At 37.1% G+C, this 23,083-nt stretch overlaps 1 protein-coding gene across 1 annotated transcript; it reads right to left on the reverse strand.

Annotated features, from left to right (window-relative positions):
• Positions 1 to 1,962: 1,962 nt before the first annotated feature.
• Positions 1,963 to 23,068, reverse strand: LOC128661615 (eukaryotic translation initiation factor 4E type 3-like). The gene is made up of 2 exons (XM_053715848.1): positions 23,017 to 23,068; positions 1,963 to 2,842 (listed from the first exon to the last, which is right to left on the reverse strand). The coding sequence occupies exons 1-2, from the start codon at positions 23,066 to 23,068 to the stop codon at positions 2,247 to 2,249; spliced, it is 648 nt and encodes a 215-aa protein (XP_053571823.1). The 3' UTR covers positions 1,963 to 2,246.
• Positions 23,069 to 23,083: the final 15 nt, after the last annotated feature.

The following is a 23,083-nucleotide window of genomic DNA, read 5'->3' on the forward strand; positions in this document are numbered from 1 at the left end:
TTCCGCCCCCATCATCGCCACCACTATACTAAAGTTATTAACCCCTAACCATAACACCCACTAACTTGAACATAATTAAAATAAATCTAAATAAAAATTACAATTAATACCTAAATAATTCATATTTAAAACTAAATACATAAAGGGACACTGGACCCAAATTTTTTCTTTTGTGATTCAGATAGAGCATGCAATTTGTAGCAACTTTCTAATTTACTCCTATTATCAATTTTTCTTCCTTCTCTTGCTATCTTTATTTGAAAAAGAAGGCATTTAATCTATTTTTTGGTTCAAGACCATGGACAGCACTTGCTGATTGGTCAGTTAAATTAATCCACCAATCAGCAAGAACAACCCAGGTAGTTCACCAAAAATGGGCCGGCACTTAAACTTACATTCTTGCTTTTCAAATAAAGATACCAAGAGAATGAAGAAATTTTGATAATAGGAGTAAATTAGAAAGTTGCTTAAAATTGCATGCTCTATCTGAATCACAAAATAAAAAAAAATTGGGTTCAGTGTCCCTTTAACTATAAAATAAACCCTAAGCTAGCTACAATGTAACTAATAGTTTTTTGTTTTTTTGTTTTTTTAAGAAGAAAAAAAAAAAAAAACTTTATTCACAAATACAACTGAATACACATATATAGGCAGTTTATAAATAGAGACAAAAGCATTAAAAAAAGGTAGAGGGAAAAAATTAACCGGTTTTATGGCTGCGTGGTGACATCAGTGCAATATTCACTGCAGTGCTTACAGAACGCCCTTCATCATACTGGGGTGCAGGCGTCAGGCAGCAGAGGGGTTAATGTGATGGATAAAAGGGGGGGGGGGCTGAAATGGCTACATGAAAAATTCCTTAGAAAGACTATTAAATCTTTGGTTCTACATTAATAGATATTCCTGAAGATAGACAAAACGTACAATAAATGCTGATTCTAGGTTTGCTAAACTGATAAGTTGGCTGCTTAGCATATATAACCCGATGTACAGAAAAATTGCAAAAACAAAATTTTAAAAAGCCAAGAAATATCTTTATAAAATTTAAGTAAAGTGCTAATGGGACAAAAAATAATAATAAAAATGGTAGGATGAGAATATAAAGAAGTGTTTGTGTCCCAAGATAAATAAAAAACAAACAAGTTGGCCTGCTATATATCTAACCCCTCAACTAAACAGAAAAGACAAGCAATGTGTAGGGTTTCTGTGTAGCCCAGTATAACGCTGCCAACTGTGTGGGTTCCCTCCACCAAAAATTCCCCACATTATACGAATATTTAAAAATTATTTCCATATACAAAAACAGTATTAAATATAAAGACTTTGAATCACACAGACCCATTGTGATACTGCTAATCAAACTGGATTTGTGGGTCCACGGACTTGCAAAAAAACTACCATTTTAAATTTAAATATTAACATTGAACCAATTAGCAGATTGTACTTGGTGTCGAGTACTGTGGGTCAGTGCATCAACAGATCATTTATTTAAAACAGTGCAATGATCTGTGCAAATATTTATGCCTGGTAAATCCAAGCATAAGAATGCCTCTAAAAAAAGGAAAGGGGGAATATATATATCAAAAAACAAAGATTACATTTATAGAAGTACAGCAACATTTGAAAAAAGCAGCATATCATGATTGTGCATACTTAGTTTTTAAACAGCAGGCCTTTTTAAAAACAAAATTGAAGTCTGCTTTACCATGATCCATTTATAAACAGGGTTTTCATTTTGCTGTACAGATAATCCTTGAATCCTATACAAAAGTGCTGAATTAACAGAAATGGGCAGCCTTTTCTGTACTTTATCGGAAAAAAAAAAATAGCCACTTCTAAATTTGTTAAATACAATAATTCAGCTATGTAAGAGACAGCAAATTCTTGTAGGCCAAATAATGGATAATTTCCAATTTAAAAAAAAATTAGCCCACCTCACCCCAAAAATATTTAGATTACAAGAGAGGTATATTGATTTATGGATAGAAGCATACAAAGAAATGATATGAAAATCAGCCAAAAGTAAAGTTTCTTAGGCAAGATAATTTTCCCTTTGAGTACTAAAATTGACCATTCTGAAGTTCTTAAAATGAATCCTAAAGTCAGCATTGTGCAGAGCTGTAAATAAAGCCTAAGACCTGCCACTTAGACTAAATCACGCTTGAAGATGGGCTAATAACACTGTACTAAAAGACCCTCTGGAAGTAAAGGTATTAAATAAATAGGAAACAAAACAAGGTTTTCTGCTAGTGTCTGGCACGTCCACCTTCAAATGCATGATGCTCTTCATGGGGTTTATAAAATACAGCTTTGAAAGCAGTGTTTGGCAGAAGATCATATATTTTTTCTAAGACTGTGGCTTCTCCAACAACAGAAGCATTTCCATTCCAAATCTGAACTACATCTTCACGGTCACGGATGCTCATACTGACACCAATCACCTCGTCATCAACTGCACATCTGTCTGTAAACTGTTCTCCAATAGTAGCTAGCAATAATTCTCGCCAAACCAGCTTTGAACTATCTTTAGGAACTTTCATTTTCCACACTCCACCTTTTGCATTGCTTTCTTCTTCCCATAGCGGCTTCCTCTCGCCTCTCATTAAATGGTAACTACATCTCAGAGGCAGGTTTGTTACATCCGGGATATTATTGTACACACCCCAGAAGCTCTGCACAGTTTGAACTGTGCATATCTTTTTTAGATTAGATTCACATTCTGCTGCTGTTGTTCCCGGTAGCGACCTATCCAGCCAGAACGTCCAGGGCGAGCTCAGCGGGATGCCGCCAGTGACCTCGGCAGGGGGCAGGTTCAGGTGGTTGAGATCTTCTAGTTGTCGGTCTCAACTAATAGTTACATTGTATCTATCTTAGGTTTTATTTTAATTTCACAGCTAAGTTTGTATTTATTTTAACTAGGTAGACTAGTTAGTAAATAGTTATTAACTATTTACTAACTACCTAGCTAAAATAAATACAAATGTACCTGTAAAATTAAACCTAACCTGTCTTACACTAAAACCTAACCTTACACTACAATTAAATAAATTACATTAATTAAATACAATTAACTAAATTACAAAAACCCCACTAAATTACACAAAATAAAAAAGAAATGATCAAATATTTAAACTAATTACACCTAATCTAATAGCCCTATCAAAATGAAAAGCCCCCCAAAATAAAAAAAAACCCTAGCCTAAACTAAACGGCCAATGGCCCCAAAGAAATCAGCTCTTTTACCTGTAAAAAAATACAAACAACCCCCAACAGTAAAACCCAACCAAACCCCCCAAATAAAATCCTATCTAAAAAAACCTAAGCTCCCCATTGCCCTGAAAAGGGCATTTGGATGGGCATTGTCCTTAAAAGGGCATTTAGCTCTTTTTCAGCTCAAACCCTGAGCTAAAAATAAAACCCACCCAATAAACCCTTTAAAAAAAAACTTAACACTAACCCCTGAAGTTCCACTTACAGTTTTTGAAGACCGGACATCCATCCTCAACGAAGCCGGTAGAAGTCTTCATCCAAGCGGCAAGAAGCCCTCAACGAAGTCGGGAGGAGTCTTCATCCAAGCGGCAAGAAGTCGTCCTCCAGATGGGCAGAAGTCTTCATCCAGATGGCATCTTCTATCTTCAACCTTCTGACGCGGAGCGGCTCCTTCTTCAAGAGATCCGGCGAGGAGCATCCTCTTCTGTCGACGGCTCTTCAAGAATGAAGGTTCCTTTAAGGGAAGTCATCCAAGATGGCGTCCCTTGGATTCCGATTGTCTGATAGAATTCTATCAGCCAATCAGAATTAAAGGTAAAAAAATCCTATTGGCTGATGCAATCAGCCAATAGGATTGAGCTTCAATCCTATTGGCTGATTCAACCAGCCAATAGGATTGAGCTCGCATTCTATTGGCTGATTGGAACATATTTCTCCCGCCTTTGTTGAGGACTTCTTGCCGCTTGGATGAAGACTTCTCCCGGCTTCGTTGAGGATGGATGTCTGGTCTTCAAAAACTGTAAGTGGATCTTCGGGGCTTAGTGTTAGGTTTTTTAAGGGTTTATTGGGTGGGTTTTATTTTTATCTTAGGGTTTGGGCTGAAAAAGAGCTAAATGCCCTTTTAAGGGCAATGCCCATCCAAATGCCCCTTTCAGGGCAATGGGGAGCTTAGTTTTTTTTAGATAGAATTTTATTTGGGGGGTTTGGTTGTGTGGCTGGTGGGTTTTACTGTTGGGGGGTTGTTCGTATTTTTTTTACAGGTAAAATAACTGATTTTGTTGGGGCAATGCCCCGCAAAAGACCCTTTTAAGGGCCATTGGCAGTTTAGTTTAGGCTAGGGTTTTTTTTATTTTGGAGAGGCTTTTTATTTTGATAGGGCTATTAGATTAGGTGTAATTAGTTTAAATATTTGATAATTTCTTTTTTATTTTGTGTAATTTAGTGAGTTTTTTTTGTAATTTGGTTAATTGTATTTAATTAATGTAATTTATTTAATTGTAGTGTAAGGTTAGGTGTTAGTGTAAGACAGGTTAGGTTTTATTTTACAGGTAACTTTGTATTTATTTTAGCTAGGTAGTTAGTAAATTGTTAATAACTATTTACTAACAAGTCTACCTAGTTAAAATAAATACAAACTTAGCTGTGAAATAAAAATAAAACCTAAGATAGCTACAATGTAACTATTAGTTATATTGTAGCTAGCTTAGGTTTTATTTTATAGGTAAGTGTTTAGTCTGAAATAGGATTTATTTAGGTATTAATTGTAAATTTTATTTAGATTTTATTTAATTATGTTAAAGTTAGTGGGTGTTAGGGTTAGACTTAGGGTTAGGTTTAGGGGTTGATAAATTTAGTATAGTGGTGGCGATGTTGGGGCAGCAGATTAGGGGTTAATAACAGTAATGTAGGTTACGACGATGTTAGGGACAATCAGATTGAGCTCGCATTTTATTGGCTGTTCTGATCAGGTGTAATTAGCTTAAAATTGTTGTAATATTTTTCTAATGTTTGTAAATTATTTTTTTATTTTTTGTTATGTTAGGGAGGGCAGATTAGGGGTTAATACTATTTATTATAGGGTTAGTGAGGCAGATTAGGGGTTAATAATTGTAGGTAAGGTAGCAGCGACGTTGGAGGCAGCAGATTGTGGGTTAATAAATATAATATAGGGGTCGGCGGTGTTAGGGGCAGCAGATTAGGGGTACATAGGGATAACGTAGGTGGCGGTGGTGTGCGGTCAGCAGATTAGGGGTTAAAAAAATTTAATAGAGTGGCGGCGATGTGGGGGGGCCTCAGTTTAGGGGTACATAGGTAGTTTATGGGTGTTAGTGTACTTTAGAGCACAGTAGTTAAGAGTTTTATGAACCAGCGTTAGCCCAGAAAGCTTTTAACTCCTGGCTTTTTTCTGCGGCTGGAGTTTTGTCGTTAGATTTCTAACGCTCACTTCAGCCAAGACTCTAAATACCGGCGTTAGAAAGATCCCATTGAAAAGGTAGGATACGCAATTGGCGTAGGGGGATCTGCGGTTTGGAAAAGTCGCAGCTGGAAAGTGAGCGTTAGACCTTTACCTACACGACTCTAAATACCAGCGGTAGCCCAAAACCAGCGTAAGGAGCCTCTAACGCTGGTTTTGACGGATAACGCCAAACTCTAAATCTAGGCGTAAGATTACTAAACATAATAAACACTAAAATTACGAAAAATAAAAACACTTACGGCTAGATTTAGAGTTCTGCGGCCAAAGGGGTGAGTTAGCTACGCGTGCTTTTTTTCCCCTGCACCTTTTAAATACCGCTGGTATTTAGAGTTCGCAGAAGGGCTGCGTTAGGCTCCAAAAAGGGAGCGTAGAGCATAATTTACCGCCACTGCAACTCTAAATACCAGCGGTGCTTACGGACGTGGCCAGCTTCAAAAACGTGCTCGTGCACGACTTCCCCATAGGAAACAATGGGGCCGTTTGAGCTGAAAAAAAACCTAACACCTGCAAAAAAGCAGCGTTCAGCTCCTAACGCAGCCCCGTTGTTTGCTATGGGAAACACTTCCTAAGTCTGCACCTAACACCCTAATATGTACCCCGAGACTAAACACCCCTAACCTTACACTTATTAACCCCTAATCTGCCGCCCCGCTATCGCTGACACCTGCATTATACTATTAACCCCTAATCTGCCGCTCCATACACCGCCGCAACCTACATTATCCCTATGTACCCCTAATCTGCTGCCCCTAACACCGCCGACCCCTACATAATATTTATTAACCCCTAAAGCTAAGTCTAACCCTAACACTAACACCCCCCTAAGTTAAATATAATTTTTATCTAACAAAATAAATTATTTCTTATTAAATACATTATTCCTATTTAAAGCTAAATACTTAACTGTAAAATAAACCCTAATATAGCTACAATATAAATTATAATTATATTGTAGCTATTTTAGGATTTATATTTATTTTACAGGCAACTTTGTATTTATTTTAACCAGGTACAATAGCTATTAAATAGTTAAGAACTATTTAATAGTTACCTAGTTAAAATAATTACAAAATTACCTGTAAAATAAATCCTAACCTAACACTACACTATCAATAAATTAATTAAATAAAATACCTACAATTATCTATAATTAAACCTAACACTACACTATCAATAAATTAATTACATACAAATACCTACAAATAAATACAATTAAATAAATTGTACTAAAGTACAAAAAATAAAAAAATAATTTACAAACATTATAAAAATATTACAACAATTTTAAGCTAATTACACCTACTCTAAGCCCCCTAATAAAATAACAAAGCCCCCCAAAATAAAAAAATGCCCTACCCCTAATCTAACCCAAACCCCCCTTAAATAAACCTAACACTAAGCCCCTGAAGATCTCCCTACCTTGTCTTCACCACGCCGGGTATCACCGACCCATTCAGAAGAGGCTCCGAAATCTTCATCCAAGCCCAAGCGGGGGCTGAATAGGTCCATCATCGGGCTGAAGAGGTCCATCATTGGGCTGAAGAGGTCCATCATCCAGCTGAAGAGATCCATCATCGGGCTGAAGAGGTCCATCATCCGGCTGAAGAGGTCCATCATCCGGCTGAAGAGGTCCATCATCGGGCTGAAGAGATCCATCAAGCGGCATCTTCAATCTTCTTTCTTCCGGATCCATCTTCATCCAGCCGACGCGGAACATCCATCCTGGCCGACGACTTCCTGACGAATGATGGTTCCTTTAAATGACGTCATCCAAGATGGCGTCCCTCGAATTCCGATTGGCTGATAGGATTCTATCAGCCAATCGGAATTAAGGTAGGAAAATTCTGATTGGCTGATGGAATCAGCCAATCAGATTCAAGTTCAATCCGATTGGCTGATTCAGCCAATAGAATGCGAGCTCAATCTGATTGGCTGATTCTATCAGCCAATCAGAATTTTCATACCTTAATTCCGATTGGCTGATAGAATCCTATCAGCCAATCGGAATTCGAGGGACGCCATCTTGGATGACATCATTTAAAGGAACCGTCATTCGTCGGGAAGTTGTCAGCCAGGATGGATGTTCCGCGTCGGCGGGATGAAGATGGATCCGGAAGAAAGAAGATTGAAGATGCCGCTTGATAGAAGACTTCAGCCGGATGATGGACCTTTTCAGCCCAATGATGGATCTCTTCAGCCCGAAGATGGACCTCTTCAGCCGGATGATGGACCTCTTCAGCCGGATGATGGACCTCTTCAGCCGGATGATGGACCTCCTCATCCCGATGATGGACCTCTTCAGCCCGATGATGGACCTCTTCAGCCCCCGCTTGGGCTTGGATGAAGATTTCGGAGCCTCTTCTGGACGGATCGGTGATACCCGGCATGGTGAAGACAAGGTAGGGAGATCTTCAGGGGCTTAGTGTTAGGTTTATTTAAGGGGGGTTTGGGTTAGATTAGGGGTATGTGGGTGGTGGGTTGTAATGTTGGGGGGGGGTATTGTATGTTTTTTTTACAGGCAAAAGAGCAGAATTCTTTGGGGCATGCCCCACAAAATTTAAGGGCTGGTAAGTTTAAAGAGCTTTTCAATTTTTATTTTAGAATAGGGTAGGGCATTTTTTTATTTTGGGGGGCTTTGTTATTTTATTAGGGGGCTTAGAGTAGGTGTAATTAGCTTAAAATTGTTGTAATATTTTTATAATGTTTGTAAATTATTTTTTTATTTTTTGTAACTTAGTTCTTTTTTTATTTTTTGTACTTTAGTTAGTTTATTTAATTGTATTTATTTGTAGGTGTTTGTATGTAATTAATGTATTGATAGTGTAGTGTTAGGTTTAATTGTAGATAATTGTAGGTATTTTATTTAATGAATTTATTGATAGTGCAGTGTTAGGTTTAATTGTAACTTAGGTTAGGATTTATTTTACAGGTAATTTTGTAATTATTTTAATTAGGTAGCTATTAAATAGTTATTAACTATTTAATAGCTATTGTACCTGGTTAAAATAAATAAAAAGTTGCCTGTAAAATAAATATAAATCCTAAAATAGCTGCAAAATAATTATAATTTATATTGTAGCTATATTAAGGTTTATTTTACAGGTAAGTATTTAGCTTTAAATAGGAATAATGTATTTAATAAGAGTTAATTTATTTTGTTAGATAAAAATTATATTTAACTTAGGGGGGTGTTAGTGTTAGGGTTAGACTTAGCTTTAGGGGTTAATAAATTTAATAGAGTAGTGGTGAGGTCCGGTCGGCAGATTAGGGGTTAACACTTGAAGTTAGGTGTTGGTGATGTTAGGGAGGGCAGATTAGGGGTTAATACTATTTATTATAGGGTTATTGAGGCGGGAGTGAGGCGGATTAGGGGTTAATAACTTTATTATAGTAGCAGTGAAGTCCAGTCGGCAGATTAGGGGTTAATAATTGTAGGTAGGTGGCGGCGACGTTGGGGGCAGCAGATTAGGGGTTAATAAATATAATATAGGGGTCGGCAGTGTTAGGGGCAGCAGATTAGGGGTACATAGGGATAACGTAGGTTGCGGCGGTGTGCGGTCAGCAGATTAGGGGTTAAAAAAATTATTAGAGTGGCGGCAATGTGGGGGGGCCTCGGTTTAGGGGTACATAGGTAGTTTATGGGTGTTAGTGTACTTTAGAGCACAGTAGTTAAGAGCTTTATAAACTGGCGCTAGCCCAGAAAGCTCTTAACTCCTGGCTTTTATCTGCGGCTGGAGTCTTGTCGTTAGAGTTCTAACGCTCACTTCAGCCAAGACTCTAAATACCAGTGTTAGAAAGATCCCATTGAAAAGATAGGATACGCAAATGGCGTAGGGGGATCTGCGGTATGGAAAAGTCCCGGCTGGAAAGTGAGCGTTAGACCCTTTCCTGACTGACTCTAAATACCAGCGGGCGGCCAAAACCAGCGTTAGGAGCCCCTAACGCTGGTTTTGACGGCTAACGCAGAACTCTAAATCTAGGCGTAAGATTACAAAAAATATTAAATGAAATTTTCAAAAATAAAAACAATTATACCTAATCTAGTAGCCCTATAAAAATAAAAAGCCCCCTAACCTACAATAAACTACCAATAGCCCTTTAAAGGATCTTTTGTAGGGCATTGCCCTAAGTTAATCAGCTTCTTTATCTGGCAAAAAACACTAAGTCCCCCCAACCACTCAACTCAACCACTCAACCAACCCCCAAAATAAAAAAAACGAACATTAAAAAAACCTAAGCTAACCATAGCCCCTAAAGGGGCATTTGTATTGGCATTGCCCTTAAAAGGGCATTCAGCTCTTTGACACTTTGCCCAAAGCCTTAATCGGAAAAAAATTCCCCAAAAATCCCTAACACTTACCCTAGAATATCATCCCGGCGGAGTGGAGATGAGCTATCCTGGACCAGCGATGACAAACTGCGCGGAGTGACCTCTTCATAAGGTCACCGCCTTACACTGAAGTTGAATGTGGGACGATCAAACCAAGCGCTTGGGGTATACCTAAAGTCGCTCTACACAGAGGTGTTCTAGCTCACCTATAAGTCGTAATGTGGATCAAATAAACAACGTGTAAAGCGCCAATAGGAAAATATAAAGGATTTAATATAAAATCAAATATAAAAACATGTGGTCTATCTGACCAACTGGGGATATATCCAAACACAGTCACAGTAAATAACGCATTAAACAGTATATGCAAAAATAAAACAAACCAGATAAGATAAAACAATAAAATTAGGTGCACCTAAAGATGTATAGAGTACCGTCTATAGGTAAAGGCGGAGACAAGTCCTATTCCGTATAATCCATAAACAAAGTCAAAGAGTTACAATGTCAATTGTGTCCAAGAAGTGAATAAAGTGATGAGTGGCTCCGATGTGTGTTCGTGAGTAATCCAGTGGGTGTGCAAAAAGTAAAAAATAAAAATCAAAAATGTGAAAATACAAAAATATAAAAATATATAAAACAATGTTGAACCTTCAAAATGTGTAAAAAAATGAAAAAAGTGTACAGAAAAAATGTAAAAAACCAAATGGAGAACAAAAAAGTGTGGTTAGTTGTTCCTTTGGTGTATAGGATCTTCTAATCTTCTTCAAATACCTGTGGAAAATAATATAACATAGTGCAATATTGCTAGTGATCCAATAAAACAAATTGAAATAAGGCTTACCAATACTATCGATGCGTTTCGGCCTTCTGTCATAGGCCTTTATCAAGACTAGTGTATGGTAATGCCTCTAAGCCTTATATAGTGTTTGTCCTAGTATGTTAATTGGTCCTTCCTGTGTTATTTTGGCGCCAAAAGTATCTGTTAACTTCCTGCGTCCCATATAACTCTTCCCCTTCCTATTGTGTGAAGTATGGGCAGAAGTGATGTCATGAGTTGATAGTATGGGCAGAAGTGATGTCATGAGTTCATAGTGTCCCTCTGGTTATGCAGCCTCTCACATGAGCGTTTCCCCCTTCCTATTGTGTGAGGTATGGGCGGATGTGATGTCATAAATAGATATTGTCCCTATTGTTATCCAACCTATAAGAATGAGCATTTACCCACCTCTAATGTCATTACAGTTCTTTATTGGGTATCGTTTTTGCCTTTCTAGTTGTTTCTAACATTATTATAATTGCTTTTCCTTTCAAAATTGATACCGCGACTTACTGGGATTTGCATTCGTCACTTCCGGTTTCATGCGGTTAGATTATTCTAATTGTTAGTGACATTGATGGTTACTTTCTCTATCACTTGAGCGTGGCGAATCGGAAGTGATACACACACTTACATCACTTCCGGTTCCCCGAGTTTATGTGGCACAAAGTATGTCCCTTATTTACTCTATACTATGAGATTCCGTCTCATCGTTCCAGAGCTATTGGTATCTATTAAGCCTAAGTACTTCTTTGTTAAAAATAAATAACAATCAGTGGCTATAGATATTTGTGACCGATCGGCTCCTATTTTGAGTGTGCATGTTATTACTCCGTTGTTAAGGAGATTGCGTCTTGTTGTCTTGGTAACTAGTGTTAAGACGATATTGCGTCTCGGCACTAGTTACGGATATTCCGCTATAATTGTCAAGCCCTTTCTTTTAATGGTGAAATATATATAAGTACATTAGTTGGATATATTGTGTAAAAGGGGATATTAGGATGATACTATGTGATGTTATATAACGGATACCTGATATTGACATGTAGTGCACAAAATCGCCAGGCGTGCACAGATATATATTCATTCTATCGCGACCATATTTAAACTCTTATATATGGTGTTATATATGTTGTGTCAAGGGGAGATCTGATAGAAGTAAAGCAGCCTTACTATATTTCGATGATTAAATATAAAATTGAGTGAGTAGTACAATAGAATGATTTGAAGTTGAATGCAAGGTAGCCGTTTCAAAGTGGCATACGTTGCATTCCTATTGGCTGATTTGATTCTTCAAATTCAAATCAGCCAATAGAATGAGAGCTGCTGAAATCCTATTGGCTGTTCAAAACAGCCAATAGGATGAGAGCTACTGAAATCCTATTGGCTGTTCAAATCCGCCAATAGGATTTCAGTAGCTCTCATCCCAGTAGGGCTATTAAATTAGGTGTGATTGTCTTTATTTTTGATAATTTCGCTTATTATTATTTTTTTGTAATTTAGTGTTTATTATTTTTTGAAATTTTAGATTTTTTAAAAATTTTTGTAGTGTTAGGTTTTTTAAATTTGTAATTTACATTTTTTTAATTGTTAGTTTTTAAAAAAAAATGTTATTAGAATAGTTATGTTAGGTTAATTTTTAGTTTGAACTTAGAGTTGTATTATTTCTCAGGTAATTTTTTATTTATTTTAATTTCATAATTATATTTACTGTTGGGGAGGAGCAGATTAGGGGTTAATAACTTTTATAAGTGTCTGCGATATTGGGGAGCGGCGGAATAGGGGTTAATAATTATATATGTAGTGTCGGTGATGCTGGGGAGTGACGGAATAGGTGTTAATAATTATATTTAGTATCAGCGATGTCGGGGAGCGGCGGAATAGTGGTTAATAATTATATTTGATGTCGAGGAGCAGCGGATTAGGGGTTAATAAATTGTATTAGTGTTGGGGGTGGCGGATTAGGGGTTAATTACTGTTATTAGTGTCGGCGATGTGGGGGATGCCGGATTAGGGGTGTTTAAACTATTCATGCCACCATCTGAGAGCAGTAGTTATGGATTTTCAAAACAAAAATGTTTCACAAAACTCATAACTAAATTGTTACAAAGTACCCTAACACTCATAAACTACATATTAACCCCTAAACCACCACCCTCCCACATCGCAAGCACTATATTAAACCTATTAACCCCATATCTGCCGCTCACCCACATTGCAACCATTAAATAAAGTTATTAACCCCTAATCTGCCACCCACATCGCCAACACTATTTAAATATATTAACCCCTAAACCGGCGCTCCCCGACATTGCCGCCACTAAATAAACCTATTAACCCCTAAACCACTGGCCCCCCACATTGCAAAACATTAATTGAAACTATTAACCCCTAAACCTAACACCCCCTAACTTTAAATTAAAATTATAATACAATAATATTTAAATAAATAAAAACTTACCTGTGAAATAAAAATAAACCTAACATTAAACTATAAATTAACCTAAAATTACTATTCTAGTAAAATAAAAAAAATACAAATTAAAAAACCTAAATTCCAATTGAAAAAATCTAACACTACGAAAAAATTGAAAACTTAAACTACAAATTAAAAAAAAAAATAATCCTACAAGTTTTTTTTTTTAAAAATCTAAGATTACTAAACGTAATAAACACTAAAATTACGAAAAATAAAAACACTAAGATTACAAAAAATATTAAATGAAATTTTCAAAAATAAAAACAATTACACCTAATCTAATAGCCCTATAAAAATAAAAAGCCTCCCCAAAATAAAAACACCCCCTAACCTACAATAAACTACCAATAGCCCTTAAAAGGATCTTTTGTAGGGCATTGCCCTAAGTTAAACAGCTTTTTTATCTGGCAAAAAACAGTCCCCCCAACCACTCAACTCAACCACTCAACCAACCCCCAAAATAAAAAAACGAACTTTAAAAAAACCTAAGTTAACCATAGCCCCTAAAGGGGCATTTGTATTGGCATTGCCCTTAAAAGGGCATTCAGCTCTTTTACACTTTGCCCAAAGCCTTAATCTGAAAAAAATACCCCAAAAAATAAAAAAAATCCCTAACACTAACCCTAGAATATCTACTCAAGGTTCGTGAAGTCCGGACATCCATCTCCATCCAGGCAGCAAGAAATCTTTATCCAGGTGGCGACAAGTCTTCATCCAGGCAGCGACATCTTCTTCATCCATCGTGAGGGCTTCTTCTATCTTCATCCGGCGGAGTGGAGTGGAGCTATCCTGGACCGGTGATGACATACTGCGTGGAGCAACCTCTTCATAAGGTCACCGCCTTACACTGAAGTTGAATGCGAGGTAGCCGTTTCAAAGTGGCATACGTTGCATTCCTATTGGCTGATTTGATTCTTCAAATTCAAATCAGCCAATAGAATGAGAGCTTCTGAAATCCTATTGGCTGTTCAAAACAGCCAATAGGATGAAAGCTTTTGAAATCCTATTGGCTGTTCAAAACAGCCAATAGGATGAGAGCTACTGAAATCCTATTGACTGTTCAAATCCGCCAATAGGATTTCAGTAGCTCTCATCCCAGTAGGGCTATTAGATTAGGTGTGATTGTCTTTATTTTTAATAATTTCGCTTATTATTATTTTTGTAATTTAGTGTTTATTATTTTTTTGTAATTTTAGATTTTTAAATTTTTTTGTAGTGTTAGGTTTTTTAAATTTGTAATTTAGATTTTTTTAATTGTTAGTTTTTTTAAAATGTTATTAGAATAGTTATGTTAGGTTAATTTATAGTTTGAACTTAGGGTTTTATTATATCACAGGTAATTTTTTATTTATTTTAATTTCATAATTATATTTAGTGTCGGGGAGCAGCAGATTAGGGGTTAATAACTTTTATTAGTGTCTGCGATGTCGGGGAGTGGTGGAATAGGGGTTATTAATTATATATGTAGTGTCGGTGATGTTGGGGAGTGGCGGAATAGGTGTTAATAATTATATTTAGTATCGGCGATGTTGGGGAACGGCAGAATAGGGGTTAATAATTATATTTGATGTCGAGGAGCAGAGGATTAGGGGTTAATAAATTGTATTAGTGTTGGGAGTGGCGGATTAGGGGTTAATTACTGTTATTATTGTCGGCGATGTCGGGGATGCCGGATTAGGGGTGTTTAGACGGGGTTTATGTTAGCGTGCTAGGTTTAAATGTAACTTTCTTTTCTCCATAGACATCTTCGGGGTTGCGTTATGGTGATTTCCAATTCCGCACTTCAGGTGTTAGTTTTTTTCTAACACTTTCTCCCCTTTGATGTCTATGGGGAAAAGCATGCACGAGTACGTAAAATCAGCCCTTGGCTTTTTTGCGATATGGAGCTTAACGCACCATAACGCACAGCACAAGGAGGCATTTCAGTTACTCGTAATGGCAGTGCTACGGAGGGTGCAATAACGCAAATTGGTGTTAGTTTCGCACCCTGTTTAGCGCAATTCTCGTAATCTAGGTGATAGGAATTTTTATTTTAAAAGGTAGAATTAGTTGTTTTTTTATTTCACAGATAAGTTTTTATTTTTTTAGGTAGTTAGGGTTTTTTGGTAAAGGTAGAGGTAGTTTATTTTGGGTTAAGTTAGGGGGTGTTAGGTTAGGGGGTTTAGATGTTTGTGTTTTTCTTTGCAATAGTTGGTTGGCGGTTTAGGGGTTGATAGTGTAGATGTTTAGTTTGCAATATGGGGGTGTTGCGGTTTAGAGGTTAATAGTATAGATTTGTTTGTTTGCGATGTGATGGGTTGGCAGTTTAGGGGTTATTAGTGTAGATGTTTATTTTGTAATGTGGGGGTGTGGAAGATATTGAAGTGGGGACTTTGCGGTTGGCTATGTGGTGGTTTAGGGGATATTACAGTAGGGGCTTATGGTTATTCAGGTTAGCACGCATGTAGGGTGATAGTTTTTTAAAAAAAAACTTTTTTTGCTCCAATGACTTTAATGGGGCAGTAGATTATCATGGCAGTGATATTGTAAGTTCGACATTTTGCGTGAGTCAAGTTAACTTTGGAGTCAAGTTAACTTTGGATTTATAACATTTTACTTTCAACTCGTAATACCAGTGCAACCTGATTTGTGCAAAAGGTTTACTGCTAGCCCAGATAACGCTCTAGCAAAAGCGTTAGCGCTCCACTTGTAATCTAGCCTTAAAAAAATAACTGAAAGAGCTGGTAAATAGCAGGGACAAAGTTCAGAGTAGCTTAAGGATATTTAGGGGCAAAATTCTAAATTGTGTAAAGCCTTAAGCGTTGTTCAATGTGTGTATATTTTTTATTTATATAAACCAAATATAAAATAATTATTCACTATGCCATAGTCTGGGGTAACATATGGTGTCATATCAAATAGCCTCTTAGCTAAATACTGAACCTTTAAAGGGACATTATACAGTCATTTTTTCTTTGCATAAATGTTTTGTAGATGATCTATTTATATAGTCCATGAAGTTTTTTTTTTTTTAAAAAAATGTTTAGTTTTGCTTATTTTTAAATAAAATTGCTCTGATTTTCAGAGTCCTAACCAAGCCCCAAAGTTTTATGTGAATACCGTTAGCTACCTTCTCCAGCTTGCTCCTGTTTGTGTAAAGGGTTTTTCATATGCGAAAGAAGGGGGAGGGTGGAAAGTGTCTTATTTCCCACTTGCAGTGGGCTTTCCAGCTACCTTTTCAACAAAGCTAAACTGAGAGCTTCTAAGTAAGTTTTTAAACAGTTTTATACTGGATTTTTATATTGGTATCTGTGCATCTTATTCTTTATAGTAGTGTCTATTACATGCAGTTATATAAAAAATGAGTGTATACTGTCCCTTTAAGGTGTGCGTCTTCTAATTGCTCACTAGTGATGTCGCGAACTTAAAAATTTCGGTTTGCGAACGGCGGACTCGAACTTCCGGTATTGTTCGTGAACCGGCGAACTGCGCAAACCACACAAACCGCCATTGACTTCAATAGGCAGGCGAACTTTAAAACCTACAAGGACTCTTTCCGGCCACAATAGTGATGGACAAGTTGTTTCAAGGGGACTAACACTGGGACTGTGGCATGCTGGAGGGCGATCCATGTCAAAACTCCCATGGAAAATTACATAGTTGATGCAGAGTCTGCTTTTAACCCATAAAGGGCCTAAATCATCTAACATTCCCAAATTGTCAGTTAGGATGTCGTATCTATCAGGTAGTGTAAGTGTTATGGCCGCTTCACAGTGACAGAGCAAACTCCAAGTGTAACGCACCGCAAACAACCGCAAACAGTCCATTTGCACAACCACGAGATAGATAGATTTGATAGATAGATACATAGATTACATAGCTCAATCAATGCAATATACATATGATCGATACAAATTACATAGATCAATAGATGCAATATACATTTGATAGATACGAATTACATCGATCAATAGATGCAATATCCATTTGATAGATACGAATGTTATCGATCCAAAGATGCAATATACATTTGATAGATACGAATTACATCAACCAAAAGATGTAATATACATTCTATAGATACGAATTACATCGATCAATAGATGCAATATACATTTGATAGATACATTTGATAGTTAGATCGATTTGATAGATAAATAGATAGATTTGAAATATATATAATTTCCCTGACAGAGTATAACAATAGTGCAATTCAATGGCACTAGCAAACTGATGATTCACAATCTAACAATTTTTTTATTTTAAATATTAACAATACTGTTACAACAAATATGATTGGTGTAACTAGTTGGCAAGTGGGCCTGGCACACAGGCTGGCAGGCAGGCAACTGCAATTCAATGGCACTAGGAGACTGAAGATTCACAGTCAAAAAAGTTATGATTTAAAAATGTTTCAATACTGTTACAAGAAATATGATTGGTGGCACTAGTTGGCTAGTGGGCCTGGCACACACGCTGGCAGGCAGGAAACTGCAATTCAATGGCACTAGCAGACTGATGATTCACAATCTAAGAATTTATTATTTTAAATATTTATAATACTGTTAGAACAAATATGATTGGTGTAACTAGTTGGCAAGTGGCCTGGCACACACGCTGGCAGGCAGGCAACTGCAATTCAAAGGCACTAGCAGACTGATGATTCACAGGCAAAAAAATATTTATTCTAAATATTTACTATACTGTTATAACAAATATGATTGGTGGGAATAGTTGGCAGCAAGTGGGTCTGGCACACACGCTGGCAGACAGGCAACTGCAATTGGACTACACTAGCAGACTGATCTTTCAGAGTCAAAAATGTATTATTTTTAATATTTAAACTACTGTTATAACAAATATGATTGGTGGCACCAGTTGGCAAGTGGGCCTGGCACACACGATGGCTGGCAGGCAACTGCAATTCAATTGCACTAGCAGGCCGATGATTCACAGTCAAAAAATATTTTATTTTAAATATTTACACTACTGTTATAACAAATATGATTGGTGTAACTAGTTGGCAAGTGGGCCTGGCACACACACTGGCAGGCAGGCAACTGCAATTAAATAACAATAGCTGAGTGATGTAACAGTTTGTTTTTACAAAAGTTACAAAAATGTTACAACAGATAGGAGTAATGGCCCTCAGGATAGAACTAGGCACAGTATGTGCTGGCAGCCTGACACACAGGCTGGCACTAGTGGTGGCAGGCTGGCCTATGAACTAAGATTAAATAACACTCGAAGAGTGATGTAAAAGTTTTTTTTTTTACAAAATTTAATATTATGTTACACCAGATAGGAGTCGTGGACTGGCACTGAGGATAGAAGTAGGCACAGTATATGATGGTAGCCTGACACACAGGCTGGCACTAATGGCAGCCTGGCTGTCCTGGCAACTAAAATTAAATAACACTAGAAGAGGACTGATGTAAAAAAAATTTTTACATAAAATTTACACTAATGTTGTTATACCAGATATAAGTGGTGGAAAAAAAAAATTAATCTGTGTCACACTATATGATGTGAGCCAGAAACATACAGGCCTGCTGGAAAAAGAAATTAAATTACACTAGCAAAATGATTTTTTTTTTTTTTTTTTTAACTTTAAAATAATGTAAAGCAGATATGAGTCGTGGCTGGTAGGTAGGGCTTCAATTTAACACAGTATGCTGTGTAAGTGAGAAAGACACAGGCCTGATAGAAAATGAAATTAGATTACACTAGCAAAATAATTTAAAGGTTTTTTTTTTGGAATTTAATAAAAGGTTAAGCACATATGAGTCGTGGCTGATAGACTAGGGAGGGCAGCAATTAAACACAGTATGCTCTGTAAGTCAGCAAAACACACAGGCCTGATAGAAAATAAAAATAGATTACACTAGCAAAATGATTTAAAGGTTTTTTGTTTTTTTTTTAATTTAAAGAAAAAGGTTAAGCACATATGAGTCGTGGCTGCTAGCCTTGGAAGGGCATCAATTAACCACAGTAGGCTCTGTAAGTCAGATACACACAGGCCTGATAGAAAATAAAATTAGATTACACTAGCAAAATGATTTAAAGGTGTTTTTTTTTTTAATTTAAAGGAAAAGGTTAAGCACATATGAGTCGTGGGCCGGCTGCTAGCCTTGGTAGGGCAGCAATTAACCACAGTAGGCTCTGTAAGTCAGATATACACAGGCTTGATAGAAAATAAAATTAGATTACACTAGCAAAATGATTTAACCCTTTAAGGACACAGCTTTCAGTTTGTTCAATTGTTTAATGACGGAAAAATTCCGTCATATGTCCTTAAGAGGTTAAAGGTTTTTTATTTAATTTAAAATAATGTTATAAGCAGATATGAGTGGTGGCTGGCACAGAGCAATGAACCACAGTTTATGCTGTGTGAGCCTGAGACACAGGCCTGATAGAAAATGAAAATAAATTACACTAGCAAAATAATATCAAATTTTTGTTGGTTAAATTTAAACTAATGTTAAGCAGATATCAGTGGTGGCACTAATCACAGCATATGCTGTGAGCCTCACACACAGGCTGAAAGCCAGGCAAATGCAAATAAAAATACAAATAAAAAAAAAAAAAAAAACGACTGAAGTTATAGCCCTAAAAAGGGCTTTTTGGGGTGCTGTCCTTGCAGCAGAGATGAGATGAGTCCTTCAGGACTGTAGTGGACACTAAATACACTAGCCTAGCTATCTATTTCCCAATAATGTCAGCAGCAGCAACACAAAAGCTCCTCTCACTAAGAAAGCAAGGTCGTAATGAGTCTAAAATGGCTGCTGCCAAGAAGCTGGGAGGGTCTGTGAGGGAGTGTCTGATGTTGATTGGCTCTAATGTGACAGAAGGCTGTGACATACAGGGTCAAAGTTTCCTCAATGATGACACATAGGGGGCGGATCGAACATCACATATGTTCGTCCGTAGCGGCGAATGCGAACAAGCTAAGTTCGCGGTGAACTGTTCGCGGACGAACAGTTGGGGACATCACTATTGCTCACCTGTATAAAGCCTCATCCCACTAGCATCTCATTGCTTGGTAATGTTCATCTGATATTCCCCAACTGAATTTTACTCGGCTATACCGTGTTTAATGCTTAAGCACTTGTACCTGATTTATCCTGTGAAATATTCTGTCAGCCTTGCTAAGTTTTATCAGCTTAGCTTCCGTGGAAGTATTTACTTACTTTGGACTCCAGACCTCTGAGTTCTCTCATTCAGCTGTTCCTCTCCTTCACTGCCGCATCGGAAGCCTGTCTCTAGCGGTGACGTCACACGCCATCTCAGCTGATCCGTCTGCCTCAGTGTTACAACCGCTGCTACTGAACTGCTCGCTTTTCCCACTTACCTCCGGATCCCACCTGCAAGACAAGGTCTGTTTCAGCCTTTCTAACCTATGATAGGGTTAACATTATCACGGGTAATAATCATAATTATATTTTGTTAACCATACGTTTGTGTAATTATAACTACCTGTTACCGGTAACTAATGTGTTATATATCCTTGCCATACAATGCTGCCACCTTATGGTCATAGGATTATATGAACATTTAATCTTACCTAAAGACAACGGTAGATATGTTGATTCCTATGAATGGTTCTTAATATCATTTATACAGCCTAGATCCAGGAACAACATCACTCCCACAATATAAAAATGTACTATATATTGAACATTGAATTCGTAGTCATTTCCTCTTACTAAATCTACAGCTGGGTTTAAAACTTAAAGACAACATTTCTCTTCACAGGGATTAAGGAAGTCATAATGTCTTGACAATATTAGCAAGCCCACAAAGACATTAATTCAGTAGATTTAGTCACACACGTACAGGCATTGACTGATAAAGTGGAGTCTATTACACAGGCACTAAACACTCTGCAACATGAAAATGCCTCACTTAAGTCTTATATAAAAGACATTGCAGACAAGCAAAAAACTGCACATATCACAGAACCAAATGTTGGTCCACCCGAGTACTTTCAGGGTGACAGGAAGCTTTTTAGGGAATTTAAAAATGCATGTTATCTACTTTTCACACTCAAACCACTTACTTATCCCACTGACCAAGTTAAGGTCCTCACAACCATCTCCTATCTCATGGGAGAACCACGCATATGGGCAAATACTTTTTTTGAGAATAATGATCCCATTTTACATTCCCTCAAGTCTTTTTTTTTCTGCAATGTCCCAATTATATGACGATCCATATAAACAGCTAACAGCAGAAAACAGTATGAGAGCACTAAGGCAACTAAAAAAGCCAGTGGAAGAATATATAACAGACTTCAAGAGATTTTCCAAAGATAGTAGATGGAATGAGTTATCACTAAAAAAATCAGTTTAGATTAGGACTATCAGATCCACTTAAGGATGAGCTGGCAAGAGTAGAAATGCCCCAGACCTTGGAAGGGTTAATTAACTTGTCCATCAGCCTTGACAGGCATTTAATAGAACGTAGAAGTGAACGTAGTTCATTCAGACATCCCAACACTCCCACACTCCTAACCAATAGAGCTCAACCACATAGCACATCTGAAGCCATGGATATTGGTTTTATAAAAGGTCCACTTAACTCCTAAGAAAAGCTCAGAATAAGACAGAATAATCTGTGCATGTATTGTGGAGCCTCACAACACACAGTTAAAGAGTGTCCGATATTAAACCGCCAGAAAAAGGGTAAGAATTATTCCCTAGATACCTGTTACAATGTACATGTTACTAATTCTATCAATTGCTCACTCACACTTGTTTTACAGTGGGAGAATCAACAAGTACTTTCCAAGGCGATTATTGACTCCGGAGCCAGCACAAACTACATCGATTTGAATTTCTGTTTAGCAAATAAAATACCACTTATAAAAAAGACAAATCCAGTGTTGGTAAGAGTTATTGATGGTAGTCAGATATCATCTGGTCCTATCACATCAAACAATTCCATTACAGGTTTCCATAGCTGCTACTCATATGGAATATATCTCTTTTGATGTTATCTCATCCCCTCTATAACCATTAGTATTAGGATACTCATGGTTAAACCTTCATGATCCAACAATATCTTGGAAATCATCTCTATGTTATGTTATTACCCCTGAATGGATAGATATGGAAAATAGTAAAATACAAGCCATCATAGACTGGCCTAAACCCAATTCCAAAAAACAAATACAAAGGTTCATGGGATTTGCAAATTTTTACAGGAAGTTTGTTAAAAATTGCGCTCTTCTTGCTAAACCTCTCACCAACCTCACAAAAAATAATGTTAAATTTGTTTGGTCAGAACAAGCACAAAAAAAGCATTTGATGAATTAAAACATAGATTCACTACAGCTCCTATACTTTCTTATCCTAATCCATCACTCCAATACGTGATCGAAGTAGATACATCAGATTATGCAATAGGTGCAGTCCTATCACAAAGACAAAGTCTTAATCATCCACTAGATCCTATAGCATACTATTCCCGTGTAATGACTGACTCAGAAATCAATTACGCAATAGGAGAAAAAGAACTGTTAGCTATCAAAGCTTCCTTTGAACACTGGAGGCATCTCCTAGAAGGAACCTCTATCCCCATTTTAATATACACTGACCACAGGAACCTACAATACCTAAAAACAAATAGAACTCGTCAGGTACGTTGGAACCTATTTTTCAAAAGATTCAACTATCTCATTACTTACAGACCCTCCAACAAAAATCAAAAGGCTGATGCGCTCTCCAGAATTCCATACAAACCCATATCACACATTAGTCAACATGCTGTTATACCCCATGATCATATAATAGGACTCACTGAAGATATCCATTCTCAGTTAAAATTACACCAGGAATCAGATCCAGACCTACCCATAGCACAAGTAGTTCTAGGATCTGATGGGCTTTACTATCATGATAACCTTGTATATGTCCCCTTATCTCTAAGAAGCAAAATCTTACACAATAACCATGATACTCCGTTAGCAGGACATCCTGGTATAGCAAAAACCATTGACTTAACTCTAAG

This window comes from Bombina bombina, chromosome 5 (genome assembly GCF_027579735.1).
Source record: "Bombina bombina isolate aBomBom1 chromosome 5, aBomBom1.pri, whole genome shotgun sequence".
Classification (NCBI taxonomy): domain Eukaryota; kingdom Metazoa; phylum Chordata; class Amphibia; order Anura; family Bombinatoridae; genus Bombina; species Bombina bombina.

What these genes read in the sequence shown, in the direction of transcription:
- LOC128661615 (XM_053715848.1), bottom strand. Translation starts at nt 23,068, where the DNA reads ATGGTTTTTGCTATACCAGGATGTCCTGCTAACGGAGTATCATGGTTA. An exon ending in CGGAGTATCATGGTTATTGT is followed by an intron (nt 2,843 to 23,016) that starts GTAAGATTTTGC and finishes CTATTAGTTGAG; the next exon opens with ACCGACAACTAGAAGATCTC.